A 14,522-nucleotide genomic window follows, 5' to 3' on the forward strand; every position below is an offset into this window, starting at 1 on the left:
AATAGAAATTATGGTTTTTATCATTTTCACTTATATTATCCTTATTATATTATCCTAAGCTACTAGGATACTTATAAGATATTATGCCATTAACTTTATTGAAAATCTTGACCAAAAATTAGCAGAAAGTAACTGTCCGGATACTTTTTTCCACAGTCATTTTAGTTTTTCTTACCAAAAGAGACATCTACTTAGTGTAGTAAATGTTTGATGGTACATTTAGATAGAGCTTGTAGAGAGCTACAAAAATATATATAACAGTATGAGGTTTCCTTCATTTAATATAGAATTATACCTAAAAATAGTTTGTCCGGATACTTTTTTCCGTAACTGTATGCGGTACATATATTCGTCTATTTGAGCCAAAGACCTGAAGTTTAGATTCACTTGTCCAAAAAATTTTAGACCAATCAGATACAGTCTAATCCTGATGCATCTTTGCCCATTTCAATCTCTTTATGCCAATTATTTTCTACTTTTTAACACCAATGCATCATTTTAGATCACCATCTAATCAAGAAACTCTTCCTTTTAGGCCACAATCAAGCAGTTGATAATGCATACAAGAATTTATTTTAAAAAATGAAAAAAATTATGTCTTTGCCCTAAAAATGAAGTAGTGAGATAACAATCCAGTAATAAGTGGTGGCTGATTTTAATCAACGTCTTCATCTTTTTTATCTAGTGAGGATGCGGTGCAAATTTTATAATTACTATTTACAGTCATTGAAAGAGACTTCTTTGTTTTGGTTATTATCAAATTCAGCTGAGGAGCAGCTAAATGTTTATTTTGCTCAGAAATAAGTTTTACCGCATAGATCATTTGCCTTGGATGTGAACTGAAGGCCTTTCTTTTCTTGTTTAGTTAGTCACTTAAGTCACCATAGGTCACCATTAAGTCACTTAAGTCACCATAGGTAGAAAGTCTCTTTACTGTCTCTTGAAGCCCTTTGTATTTTAAATTCTTTGCAATTTTTCTAATGGAATAATTTTCTTTGTGCAAAGTGACTATTGCACTTCTGTTAGCAATTCTTATCTCCTTTGATTTTGTCATTCTTCTAAAAATATATAGGAGAATATGCTGAATTGCTTGAGAATTTGAAGTTTTTTAAGAAATGTATAGGAGAACATGCTGAATCATTTGAGAATTAGAAGCTTTTTAAGAAATATTAACCTGTTACTTAAATCCTTTTTTTTTTTTTTTTTTTCCAAAAAAGTTGAATAAAAATTCAGATAATAAAATAAGACAACAGATGAAAACAATAATGCCAAAAGTTAAAACTAATGTAATACTTATTTATTATATAATATTTATTATGTAATACTTATTTATTTTCGACATACAATTTTTTTTAATGAGGTGTTTAAATTGCAATAAAATAAGGGTTACCCTTAATTAAAAAAAAAAAATTCTCCTAAAGAATTTTTATACGAAATCGAATACAATTTTTATACGAAATAATGCGTGATAAAATTTGAATTAATCATTCCTTTTACAGACAAACAATTATCACATTTGTTGCATTCGAAAAAATAAAAAAATGTTTTTTAATGTAAAAAGTTTCATTCTGTAAAAAAAAAGGCACATGTTTTAATGTAAAAAGTTTTGAGTTGAAGTTTACCTTTTAAATTGTTTTAATTTTCTTTTAGCCAAGATTTATTGATGTCCACATTCTGCAGACCAACTTAGTCACTAGTATTACATTAAAAGTGGAAGAGACTATGTTTACTGCTTCATCTCTATTTCCTCTGATTAAGGTATAATAACTGTTGGATAATACAAAAAATACTTCCTGGTTAACATAAGGAAAATACTTGCTGATTAAGATAAGGAAAATACTTGTTGGTTAAGGTAAGCAAAATGTTAGGGAGAGGAATTTACAAGTACAAAGTTATGATAGGAATTAGTATTTATTATTGATAGTTATTATTAATAATTATTGCTAATAATTGATACTAATAATGATTATTAATAATTGCTATTAACAGTTATTTACTGATGATTTTTATTAATAATTGTTAATAATAATTGTTAACAATCATTTTTAATAATCATTATTGATAAATATTTTTAATAATCATTATCATTAATAATGATTATTAAAATTAATTATTAATATTTATAGTTATTATTAGTAATCATTGTTAATAATTATTATTAACAATTATTGCACTTTATCAGAGTTTTTATAAAAATTTTTAGTAATTCTAAATTAATCAAAAAAGTATTTTAAGCAGCTGAAAAAGTAAATATATCTAATTGCCTGGAAGTATTTTTGATAGATTATTACTTAAATAATGCATTTAGTAATACAAATAATACATGGCTTAAATAAATTGGTATGGCTTAAATAATTAATATTACTTAAATTAATTTATTCTGACTTAAATGAATATTTTGAATTAAATAAATATTTTGACTTAAATAATGCAACTCAGTTAATTAATATTAAATTATTTTAATTAATTGAATTATTTTATTTAATTAAGTAATGTTACTTGTTAAAATCATAAACTCAGCTGTTTCTAACTTGCAAAGTTTTTGTAAAAATTTCATTAATTGTTTTTCCAAACCAGTTGACATCATGGCCTTTTTTTTTAAAAAAAAAAAAGAAATGTGATTGTTTTAATAAGGTAGCTAAGTACTGCATATAGTGTAATCATGTGATGTATTTATAGGTATTTCACAAGACTTCAGATGATGTACCTGCTCCTGTTCTAAAGTCAAATATAAGTTTCACTATCATATCGCCTTCGGGTAAAAGCTCTGATGCACTCACTATTTACAACAATAGCTTGCAATCATTCACTGATGATGTGTTGTTCTGTGCATCTGACAGCTGTATGATTTTATATAATATTAATGATTTTATATGGTTTTATATAAGTTAGCAGTCAAATCAAAAGGTGCTAAAATTGATTTTTTTCCCTCTGAAAATTACATTTGATCATTATGAGGGATAACTAAATATAGAAAACCAGATCTACTATGCATTAGAAGACCATAGCTAACATTAAAAAATAGATAAGAAAAACTAGTCCATGCTTTAGGTCTTTCAGACCAATTAGTTTCTCTAATTTCAGTACCTATACTCCTACTGAGAACCTTATCCAAGCTAATCAAATACAAATACCCTGTTTATCACACCAAGCACTAAGTGCAACTCCATCACAGAAGGAAAGTGTTGCTGAAATAGGATCATCTCATGCTAGCATCATCCAAGTTTAATGTGGGGTCATAATGGTGGCTGAAAAAGTGTGCTATAGAATGTTTGACTTTAATAGCAAGCTTTAAAACTGTACCTTGATGCTTTAATAAAAAAGGCTAAAAGTTATTCTTTGTACCAAGGAATAACTTTTTAGCCTTTTTCATTAAAGCATCAAATTTTTGTTTCTTCCATAAAACAATTTTGCTTATTGTTTTAAACACTTTTCTAGAGTATCTATGTATTGATTTATTCTTCCGTTGCTGAGACCTGGACCTTTGTGAGAATTCCATCCCCATATTCCAGCCGAGCCTTTGTTGAGTAACACCTTTGCCAGTTGTAACATTCTTTAAGAAAACATTGAATTCTCTGGTTAAATTACAAAATGCTTGTTCTAACATTTGATCGAACCCTGCAAAAAATGATACTTCTCTTTCAATTAACTTTGAAATACCAGGATTGGAGAATCTTTGACAGTCTCAGTTTCTTTAAACTTTTATAATGTATTTTAAACGCAGCCCTCTGAAACAATGACTAATTTTGCTATACCAACATTAGATTGGATTCCTTATTTATTTAAACCAAAAAATTTGCCATTTAATTTTCTCAGGGATCAAGAAAAGTGTTGCACAAAAAAGATGCCAATAAATAAATGAACTTAAAAAAAAAATCTTTAGCTTTGACAATTTTTTTTCATTAAAAAACTAGGCCGGTATCATAAAAAATTTCCCCTTGCATAAACTTTTTATATACAATTGAGTTTTTTTAATTGAATTGAAATTTTTATAAAAGTTTTGTATAAAAGTTTAAAGACCGAAATCAAAGGAAACTTTTCAACAAGGTTTTCAACATTTCAACAATGTTTTTTTTTTCAATGTTTCAAGGAACAAGGTTTTAGGTAAGGTACAGATTTTTATCTGATCAATTATAGTTGCATGTAGGAGCAACTGCTCCTAGGATGCTTACTGTTCTTCTTAACTGAGAACAGTAAGATAGATTTATCTTGAACTCTTCTTTTATAAATCTTATTTAGATTATTTCTGGGTTTAAAAGATTTGTTAGTCTAGTAGTAAGAAAAAGCCCACAAATTGTGGCCACACTCTGTAGATCAAAAATATATTCTCTGTTTAACACCTTGGGTTGATATTTGTTCTACCTTCTAAAGACCCACTAAATTTACTTTTAAATATGGAAAAGTATATATATATATATATATATATATATATATATATATATATGTATGTATGTATGTATGTATGTATGTATGTATGTATGTATGTATGTATGTATGTATGTATATAACTATTTATTTTGCAGACCAAAAAATCACAAAAGTTAGCATATGGTTCAATTTAAAAAAACATGATCATCATCGATTAGTCAAATTCCATACAAATACAATTTTAAGCTTTAAATTCATTTTAAGCTTTAGACTCATTGGATTGTTATTACTAATGGTATTTCATTTTACCCCACCTATTCCATATTACTTTTTTTTTTCTTTTTTTTTTCTTTTTTTTTTTTTCACAGCTTGTCTGGGTGGGGACATTAACTATGCAAACATGTTACTAAATACATCCATTTTTGAGTTTTACATGATATTATTATTCATACTTTACTTCTTTTTAGCATCTCATTTTATGGAAGCAGGTGTTTGGACAATACAGTGCTCTTACATTGAATCTCGACCTGCTCTCTTGGATATTGCAGGAAAAACACCTCTAAAAAGTGAGCCAGTGAAGATAATTGTTCACCCAGGTCTGTGAACTTTTTAAAAATAAGTTACACTAACTTTTTTTTTGTTAAAAAAATTTTGTATTTGCAATTTTAATCAATGTTTTGAAACTATTGACTCAGCGATTTTTTTTTATTGATTAGACTCAGCCACTCAACTTGCTTCTTCATTACTTAAAGAAACTGTCTTATTTGCATCTTTGTCTTCAACAGATTTAAACGCTCACTCGTTAATACCACTGCGTACAACAAATAATAAGTAAATGATTATGAGTTTAACTAATCAATTAAAATTCTTGGATAAATTTTGTGTATATAAAAAAAAAAAAATTCAAAGGTCACCTGGCTGGTTGAATAGCAATAGTACTTGTTGGTTGGCCAGTAAACTGTAGAAAGTTTTTTTTGTTTGTTTTTTTGAACTGAAAGTTTTTGTATCGTAATAGCTCTCCTCATATTTCACTGTTTGTACTGGACAAATATGGAAACCGAGTAGCCATCAATACAAAAGTTCAAATATCTATAGAACCTGTTGATAGAGAAAAAATTGGGTTAAATGCTGTTATTCCGCAACTAGAAAAAAGTTGTTCATCAGTTGAAATCATAGGTAATTAAAATATGAGTTGAATTGGAACTAAACAGGTTGTTCTTGAAAAATGGTGTATCATAATCCTTGAAATGTTTTTAGATGGAGTTGCTAGTTTACCTCAGATCACTCTTACTGGAAAAGTAGGCGCCAAGATGGGTATTTACCATTTGGTTTTTTCAGATGACAATTTAGAACCACTGAAGATTAAATTCTCCTATACGACAGGTGAGCTTGATTTTTCTTTTCTTTTGCAAAGAGTTATAACAGATGGGTCTGAAGCTACTAAAACTAAACTACTAAGATTAAAAATTTTATAGATGTTTAAAAGTCAGAGATGAAAGTCTCTTACAAAAAATGTCTTTTCTAATCTCTTTAATCTCTTTATCTCTTTTTATTTTTGAAAATTCTATTCTACTGTTTTCACTCTTTAAATTTAAAGTTATTTTAAATACCAGCAGTAATTTTTCTGTTCAATTTTTCTGTTGCTTGTTGGTGATTTTGTAGTCTTGTAGAAAAGTAATAGACCAAGCTTATCTTTTCACTGTTGTTGTGTATTGGCTTATTTATTAAAAGCAGTTTTGTTTAAATTAAGAATAGATTTGATTAGAGAAATCCATCTTTATTAAGAAGGGGTCCAAGTGTTTCAGATGTTATTCTAACCTATTTCCCTCAGAATTGTAATGTAAAGCGTCCTCTTGTAATGGCATTCGATAGTTTTGCATCATTTTAAAAAGCAAGAGTTAATCGTGATCAATTCAAACATGTTTTGCTTCTATGTTTACAATGGTTTGGACAGTCAGGTTTTTGATGAATCAGAAGTATTAAGTTTCTACAGCAAATACAAGAAAAATTATGCTGACTGGTAAAAGTTGATCCTAAATTCCAGTTAAAAAAATATGCACAGTGAGTTAATGGGGAAAATGTTTTTTAAAAGATAAGTGAGAAAAGTAAGTGAGAAAAAAAATTTAAGGGCAGTATTGTTTTTAATACTATGGTGTTAGGCCTTTCATGGTTTTCAAAAATAAGGTTTATGCTAATATAATAATGAATCTATAAATCGGAGTGAAGTTAGAGCTTGAAAAAGTAGTTCAGTTTATATTGTATGTGTTTGAGTTTGAAGAGAAAAATATTATTATTATTCTTATCATTATTATTGTTGTTGTTGTTATTGTTATTGTTGTTACTATTATTATTATTGTTGTTATTATTATTATTGTTGTTATTATTATTATTATTATTATTTTTATTATTATTATTATTATTATTATTATTATTATTATTGTTATTATTATTATTATTATTATTAATTATTAACTACTAGTTATTAATTACTAGTTATTACTATTGTTATTATTATTATTATTAATTATTAATTACTAGTTATTATTATTGTTATTCTTTTCAAACTTTAAGTTGTTTTATTTGCCATAAAAGAATAATTAATAGTTTTTATATGGAATTAAATTAATGTATTTTTAATTTATTGAAAATATGATATATGAAATATTTAAAATGCTTTTATTATCTTTTTATTTTTTTATTTATTTGAACTTTCTTTCATGAATGAAACTTGAAGATGAAGAACTAAAAAAAATTACACAAAGGTACGTAGAGCTCAACACTGAACTTGTCTCCTATAAAAATGATTTAACTTCAAAGCAGATGGAATTAGAAAAATGTGCAAATAAGGTATCAATTTTGTTTTATATTCGTGTTACATATACAGCTATTCACGAAAGTTTAAACGATTGCAGAATTTTCAAATCTAATCTTCGGTTTTTCTTGAATAAAAATCTAACGGAAATAGATATCAAAATAATTATTTTTCCAATTCGGTAAATAGGTTATTTGTTAATAGAATAAAAAAAAGTAGGTTTTGACTCATTACCGTTTACTCAGAAATTTCATTAAAAGGTAGGTGATACAAATTAAGAGGTTCCACAAAAGTTTAAACGATTTTATTTAGGATCAGTTATTGCTAATTAATTGATAAATCCGCTGCGAAATTTTTTTCGCAGCGAATTTATCAATTAATTAGCAAATAATTGAGTAGTTTTTCAATCAAAAAATTCATCACAACATCATCAGGCAGCTTTTAATTCATTAAAAATCAACTTAAAATATTGTGAATTTCAAATTAATTTCAATTGCGTGCAAATGGGTCGAAAATCAGTTTCTAGTGACATCAAATGGCAAGTTATTGGTATGGCGCGGACAAAAAATCACACAAACGTTCAAATAGGCAAAATACTTAATATTTCTGAATATTGCGTTAGAAAAACCATCAAAACCTGGGAACTTACCAAGGACGTCTCCGACATGCCGCGTACTGGGAGACCATCCAAACTCAGCAACCGTGACAAAAATGGTATATTCAGAATGAGCAGAGAAAACCCCAGACTCAGCTACAAAAAGCTAGCACAAATCTTCAATGAGTCAAAAAATAATCCAAAAGTTAGCAGAGAGCTCGTGAGACGAACATTGTCGGACAAAGGTATTGGAACGTACATAGCTGCTAAAAAACCTATTCTTTCAATCACGGATAAACGTAAACGACGAGTGTGGTCCAAAGAAAGGCTGGACTGGTCTGTAGAACAGTGGGCAAAAGTTATTTGGAGTGATGAAGCTAACTTTCAAGTTGTAAACCGCAAGGGAAGAATCTATGTCAAAAGATTTGCAACTGAGAAATATTCAGACAGGTTTTTGCAACATCGTCGACAAGGCGGTGGAGGTTCGGTTGGCATCTGGGGATGTTTTTCTCACAAAGGTATAGGCTTCTGTGAGCTGTATAAAGGCTGAATTAATCAATACACCTACAAGAACACATTGGAAACGTGTTTAGTTCCATCAATCAGACACTTGTATGGCAGAAGCAAGCAATTCATCTTTCAACAAGACGGGGCGAAGGTACCTTGCGTGATGTGCATGAAATTAGTTGAATCAATGCATAAGCGAGTTTATCTTTGCTATAAAAACAAAGGAGGACACTTCAAATATTAATTTGGCTTTTTTTTTTCATTTTTTGTTCGAATGTTGCAATTCGTTTAAACTTTTGTGCTTCTTATTTTTCCTATAAGATTTTTTGTAATAGCTTTTTTCTAACTAAATATTAAAATTTTTATAACATGTTCATAATCATTTCAAAGCTAATTACTTTTTTTTTAATAAATAAAAAAAATTAACTCGATATCATTTTACAGTTTTTCTTTATTAAACAAAAACCAAACATACTTGATAAAAATTCTGCAATCGTTTAAACTTTCGTGAATAGCTGTATTGTATAAATTATGTTAATATATCAAGTAAGAGTGCTCATATAATAATATTTTTTTTGTCATAATAGCAAATATAAATAAAAATATAGTATTGTATTTTTTTTGTATGTTTGTCGTATGTTTTCAAATGACTTTTTAGTTGTTGCTCTATATATAACATAATTTTGAGTCAATTGTTCGTTTTTTTTATTATAATTTTTATTGTAATTTTTACTGTAATTTCGATTGTAATTTTTATTTAATTTTTTATGTAATTTTTATTTGTAGTGTAAATGTTTTCTCTTAGGTAAATGCAACTTTAAAAATGGCAGCAAATTACTTCCAGTCGCCTAAACCAACCATTCAAGATATTGACATTCAAATTTTAAAAATTCGGAACATTTGTTACGATTACGAGATGCGTACCAATGATATTCGACCATGTCGTAAGGATCCGCAACATCCGCCCCCAAATGTTCGTCAGTATATCAAAGGTATGAATTTTAAACAGCAATAAATAATGAAAATATTTGTAACAATCGTGAAAATAATCATTACTTAGTCGCATCAACATTTGAAATGAGTTTTGAACCCAAAGAAATAAATACTAAAAATATAATAATTAAAATGAATTTTAATATTTTTAATAACAAATTACTAAAGTTATTTTGTTGTTTACATTTTGCATGTTTTCTTTACGACTAAACCCGGCTTGTTTTTTTAAAAAACACTTGTTTTTTTTTAAAATGTGCATTCGCTTTTAAACATTTGACCTATAAAAGTTTCTCGAGAATACAAAAATCCAGTGAGTGCATTGCGTGATAAAATCCAGTGAGTGCATTGCGTAATAAAATCCAGTGAGTGCATTGCGTAATAAAATCCAGTCAGTGCATTGCGTGATAAAATCTAGTGAGTGCATTGCGTGATAAAATCTAGTGAGTGCATTGCGCGATAAAGTGTTGATGGCGGCAAATTTCTGAATGCTTGTACGAACGTTTATTTATGCAGAAGGTGTAAAGAAAGAAAGGTGCTCTGGTAAGGAGTTTGTTAAAAATTATGTCTGATTAAACCAATCACTGGACACGAAAAAAAAATACGAGTACTGGGCACGAAAAGTCATGACACTCTGCTATTGATTAAAGTTGGCTGTTAATTCCTTAAAATTGAAACTGTCTGTTGCAAGCATTTAGGAAATTCAAAATGTTTGCATGTGGAAAATAATATTTTAATAGTGTTATATAGATTACAATACTGAAGCCCCATTTTTACTTTTAGGTCTGGTATGTGAACTAGCCTATGTTTCTGACCCAAATCTTGCTAGGATATTGTCATGGTACGTGCAAAGTAAAATGAGGGTTGCGTTTTGCGAGACACGGGAACAGCAGAGGAAGGTTTATGATCTCGGTTGCCCAGCTTACAGTGAGAATCTTATAAAAGGTTTCTCCAGAGGAAATGTCTCAACCAACCCTGAAAATTTCCTTCCTATTGAGCTGCCGGACCCTCCTCCAGGTTTCACTAGCTCCATAAGTTGTGCTGTAAATCTTCTGGAATTCAAAGAACGCTACAGTTATCTGCGTTCCAGTTTATACTGGTCAGTATTTTCTCGCACTATAGTTGTGACTGATCTTGACCACGCGCAGAGATATCGTGAACATCTAACACATCTAGGCCATAACTGTCCTGCTATTTTAACTTTAAGCGGAGATCTACTTGCTGCTGACGGTCTAATGGATCCACAACGCCGCTGTCCCCAGCGTATTGAAGATTTAAGATACGCTTTTGGTGAACTGCCGTCTACGGAAAAAAAAGAGTATAAAGATCTACAAAAGGAGCGGCGGCGCCTGGAGGAACTTCGTGTTTTGACATTTGATATGATTAACGCTGAACAAGCTGTTCAGGCCAGTGTAAGAAATCTCAGCGAAAAAGAAAACACAGTTTTGCCACTTATCTTAAAACTGGAGCAAAAACGAGAACATCTAAAGAGAATGGCTGACGAAATTTCATCTACTTTGTCTCCAAGTAAGCGGAGAAAAGAAAAATAAGATTTTTTAATTTTTGATCGATGCCCGCAAATGAGCTGAGACCATTAACGTATGGCTAATAAACTGTCCTAAGATGCTTATATTTTGTTAAGAAATTTAATGCTACTAATAAAGAAGACGCTTCGATAAATTATTGCGGAATTATACCTTAAACGTGGATCTTAATCGGTTTTTGTGTTAAGATAATTATTCACACAAAACATATTTTCTTTTCCAGCAAATTTTTTATGGGAATGAATTTTTTAAATCGGTTTATTTAAACAATTTCTAAGATTATATATAATATAACGAGGTATGGAGTACGAAAAAAACTATTTTTACACCTTTAAATCTTGTATTCCATTCGTGAATAATTGAAGTTAATAGGCGTCTGCCGGGTGAGCTAATTTTTAAAATCTCTGACTGCTTTAACTGCATTCAAGCAAAAAGAATAAAAATTCATCTGACAGTTGGAATGGCATTTTTTAAGGGATCAAAGTGTGATTCGCTTTAAACCAAATGTTTGGGGTGATGGGACTGATGACGCAAAGCAGTTAACAGTGGTCAATAGTTATCAAGAGCGAGAAGATAAGTTGAGAAAAGGAGTCTGATTTTAGATTCACTAAAAAAAGCTTGATTGATTTATTTACAAAAGAAAAACATTTTATGCACACAGATGGGAATTTACAGGGAAGTTCGACTTTAAAAAAAATGAAAATATTTTGGTACCCCTTAATCAGTGAACCCCTCTCAACTCCCCAGTTGAGATGTGGGGCTCTAGATATGGAGTGATGATGTTTCTATGTTAGCAAGCATTCAACACAAAGAGATCTCAAGTTTTTGTTGAAATTTCTTTTGAACAGGTGCGTTGTGGTCAATCTTTTATTACATAACACTATGTAGCACAATTTTTGTACTTTGATTTTAAATGATTTCAACTGTTTACGTCTAAAGGCTGCAGAAAAACGATTACATTGAGCACAAACTTTGATTCTATGATCACAGCACAACAAAAATTCTTTTTTATTAAGACAGAATTTTTTCGTTCATTTGGTCTGCTATGAAACAACAATAGCATATAAAATAGACAAAGACCGTAAAAAATCATTCAGAAAGCTTCGAGAAGATTTGCTAGATATGCGAGTGTACTGTAAACCACTTTCACAAAGAAGCCCCAATGTCTTTCCTCATCATGTTTTTGTTGCACTGCCCTTGATAACGACATTCAATATCAGATATATCTTAATTAAAGTGCTCGGCTTTCTTCCTTGAGTAAGCTCCCGTGTTCTCCTTGAATTTATCAAAATGAGCGTCACCGATATGAACTTTGAGTGACATTCTGCATCCTATTTTGGTGTTATTCTTTACAAAAATCTGAACAAACTTCATATTTTAATTGGAACATCTTTATTGCAATTGTTCATGGCTTCCTTGTGATTATCCAGGAAGCCATGAACTTGATAGTGTGCCCAGGAAGCCATGAAGGTGATAGTACTCCTTACTGTCCCATTGGCAAAGGAAACAAGGAAAACCGCTTTGAAGGCCCATGAGGAATACTTCAAATATAATTCGTTATTAATAACGAATAAAAGAGTTAATTGCTTTATTTAACAAAAACACTAACTGAAATATTTTTTCGAGTCACTTGTGCCTTTATACTTGTATGACTACTATTACACAGTTCGAGAGCATTCTAGAAGGTTCTGGAATTTTCTTGAAAGTTCTAGAGGCTTTATGAAAGTTCTAAATTTTTCTGGAAGATTCTCGGACCTTTAGGACAAATCTAGCTGTTCAAGAATATTCTAAAAGAATGCTCAGTATTCAATATGAATTGAGAACCTTCTCAAAATCACACAAGTTTCAAAATGTCGCTGTCCCAGTCACAAAAGCAAACACTTTGTGGAATAACTCAAGGGCAAAACAAAATAAAAGTTTATGACATAATGTAGTATAAATACTTTACTCACAGATTCACTCAGAAAATAACTGAACCTTGTAAATCTCCGCTTATTCCTATTATACGGAAGGTAATAAATCTTGCTTAACAAAGTTTCTTTTTTTTTTTATTTTTCTGTCGTGAACTGCATATCTAGTAGATATAAAAATGATAAGAATTGCCATTTTGAAGCAATGCAACATTTAAAATCAACATGGAAAATTAACGAAACCCCTTTGATTTGGATAGATCTCTTGCTAAATAGTTTAGCTCAGCATGATTAAGGTGAACCCCTAATTAAAGTGAGGTAAAACTGATCAAGAATGTTGTACAAATCAACATCAGGTAGATTACAGGTGGTATTGTCATTGATGTCACTCCCAGTTTTGTCCTTAGCGTCCGAATATAGCGTCCATAAATCCAGGGGTATTGGGGGCATGAGTTCCTCCATATGAATGTCATGAAACATTGCAGATGGAAGATAAAGGTATCTGATTTGTTTTTAAGTTTAAATGTGTGACCAATGAAAAAAGTAACAATTAGCGACATGATCTTTGGTTCCGCAAAAGACATTAATTTCTAAAAACTGTAATATTGGCATGCAAATAAACTGATCAGTAGAGATTATTTGGTTCGGAAGTAAAGCATTCCAAATGAAGCAAGGGTATTTTTGTATCCATTTTGCTAATCGAATAAAAAGCTTACTATAACGTATATACACAATTGGCACTGACGATGATAAAGCTATTGCAATCTCATGTATGTCAGTTACCATTATGCTCTAAAATGTATTTTAAACTCATGACTGAGTTGTCTATAGTACTGTAATTTTCTAGCTAAGCTGTTTATAAGGCTGAGTTTCTATAAAGCTGCAGTTTTCAGAAAACTGTAGCTTGAACTTAAAAAGCAAAGTTCAAGTGTGAGAATTTCACTTCCAATTTAATAAATAAAAAAAATAAACCGCCTTTCTTGTCCTAAACTCTTTTACTTAAGCTTCCGGTTCTTTTATTTTGGTCTCGATGTTACAAAATTGAGATGCTTGCTTAGAGAGTGAGGTTTTGCACCAAATTATTAAAATCTTCGGAAAGTTGCTGTGTTATTGAGTATTTCTATCATATTCAATTCCATGTGTTGCACTACCAGCACTGCATATCTTCAACTTCGGACCCAGACTTTAGTCTTGGAGCGTAGTAAACTCTGTTCTGAGAGATTCTTCACCGTTTGGCGAAAGCCACTCCCACCCCCACCCACCCCCCTGATTCCAAACCGGGATATGCCAACTTATTTTTCTTATTTCAATAAAATGCTTCATATCAAAGAAATCAAAATATGCTTGCTGTGTTAAGCCATCAATCTTAGTATGTGATTTATTACTTTTGGACATTTCTTTATAATATTTAGGTGATTGTGTTTTGTTGGTGAAGTACTATTTGCAAAGACCTTTGATTCATTCTTTGGAGATTAATTCAAACCCATAATGTCTTCTTGTTTGTTTAAGATACTTGATTTTGTTTGATAGCTGATTTTTACTTTCAAAAACTAGTGTTTTGCTAATAGTCAGATATGCCAGGTCTTTATTGTATTTCCAAACCAAATATTTCTTTTACTAGATTTTATTTTAAATGACGTCAAATCAAATTCGATACGTTACTATTAAGCAGTTTTACACTCCACCATTCATCTTCTTTATTAACAACTTAAGTGTTTAGGGCAAGTTTAGTTTTAAAAAAGAAAAAGTTGGAAAATGAAATCTCACGTGACCGATATAAAGTATAATGATTTTTA

The 14,522-nt window shown here is 30.0% G+C and overlaps 1 protein-coding gene across 2 annotated transcripts in view; it reads left to right on the plus strand.

Annotated features, from left to right (window-relative positions):
• The window catches only part of LOC145192765 (structural maintenance of chromosomes flexible hinge domain-containing protein 1-like), a 41,262-nt gene extending 30,110 nt beyond the window's left edge, over positions 1–11,152 (plus strand). For both annotated transcript variants that reach the window (XM_090072695.1, XM_090072694.1), the window contains exons 26-34: positions 1,651–1,758; positions 2,680–2,842; positions 4,836–4,964; positions 5,085–5,199; positions 5,384–5,544; positions 5,626–5,751; positions 7,103–7,215; positions 9,088–9,274; positions 10,056–11,152. In XM_090072695.1, coding sequence (XP_089928821.1) covers positions 1,651–1,758; positions 2,680–2,842; positions 4,836–4,964; positions 5,085–5,199; positions 5,384–5,544; positions 5,626–5,751; positions 7,103–7,215; positions 9,088–9,274; positions 10,056–10,822 — 1,869 coding nt within the window. In that variant the 3' untranslated portion in view covers positions 10,823–11,152. The remainder of the gene's footprint in view (positions 1–1,650; positions 1,759–2,679; positions 2,843–4,835; positions 4,965–5,084; positions 5,200–5,383; positions 5,545–5,625; positions 5,752–7,102; positions 7,216–9,087; positions 9,275–10,055) is intronic.
• The last annotated feature ends 3,370 nt before the right edge of the window (positions 11,153–14,522 follow it).

The sequence above is a fragment of the Hydra viridissima genome, unplaced genomic scaffold (assembly GCF_058129835.1).
Source record: "Hydra viridissima isolate aposymbiotic clone 2 unplaced genomic scaffold, HvirCarnegie_v1 scaffold_15, whole genome shotgun sequence".
Lineage (NCBI taxonomy): Eukaryota > Metazoa > Cnidaria > Hydrozoa > Anthoathecata > Hydridae > Hydra > Hydra viridissima.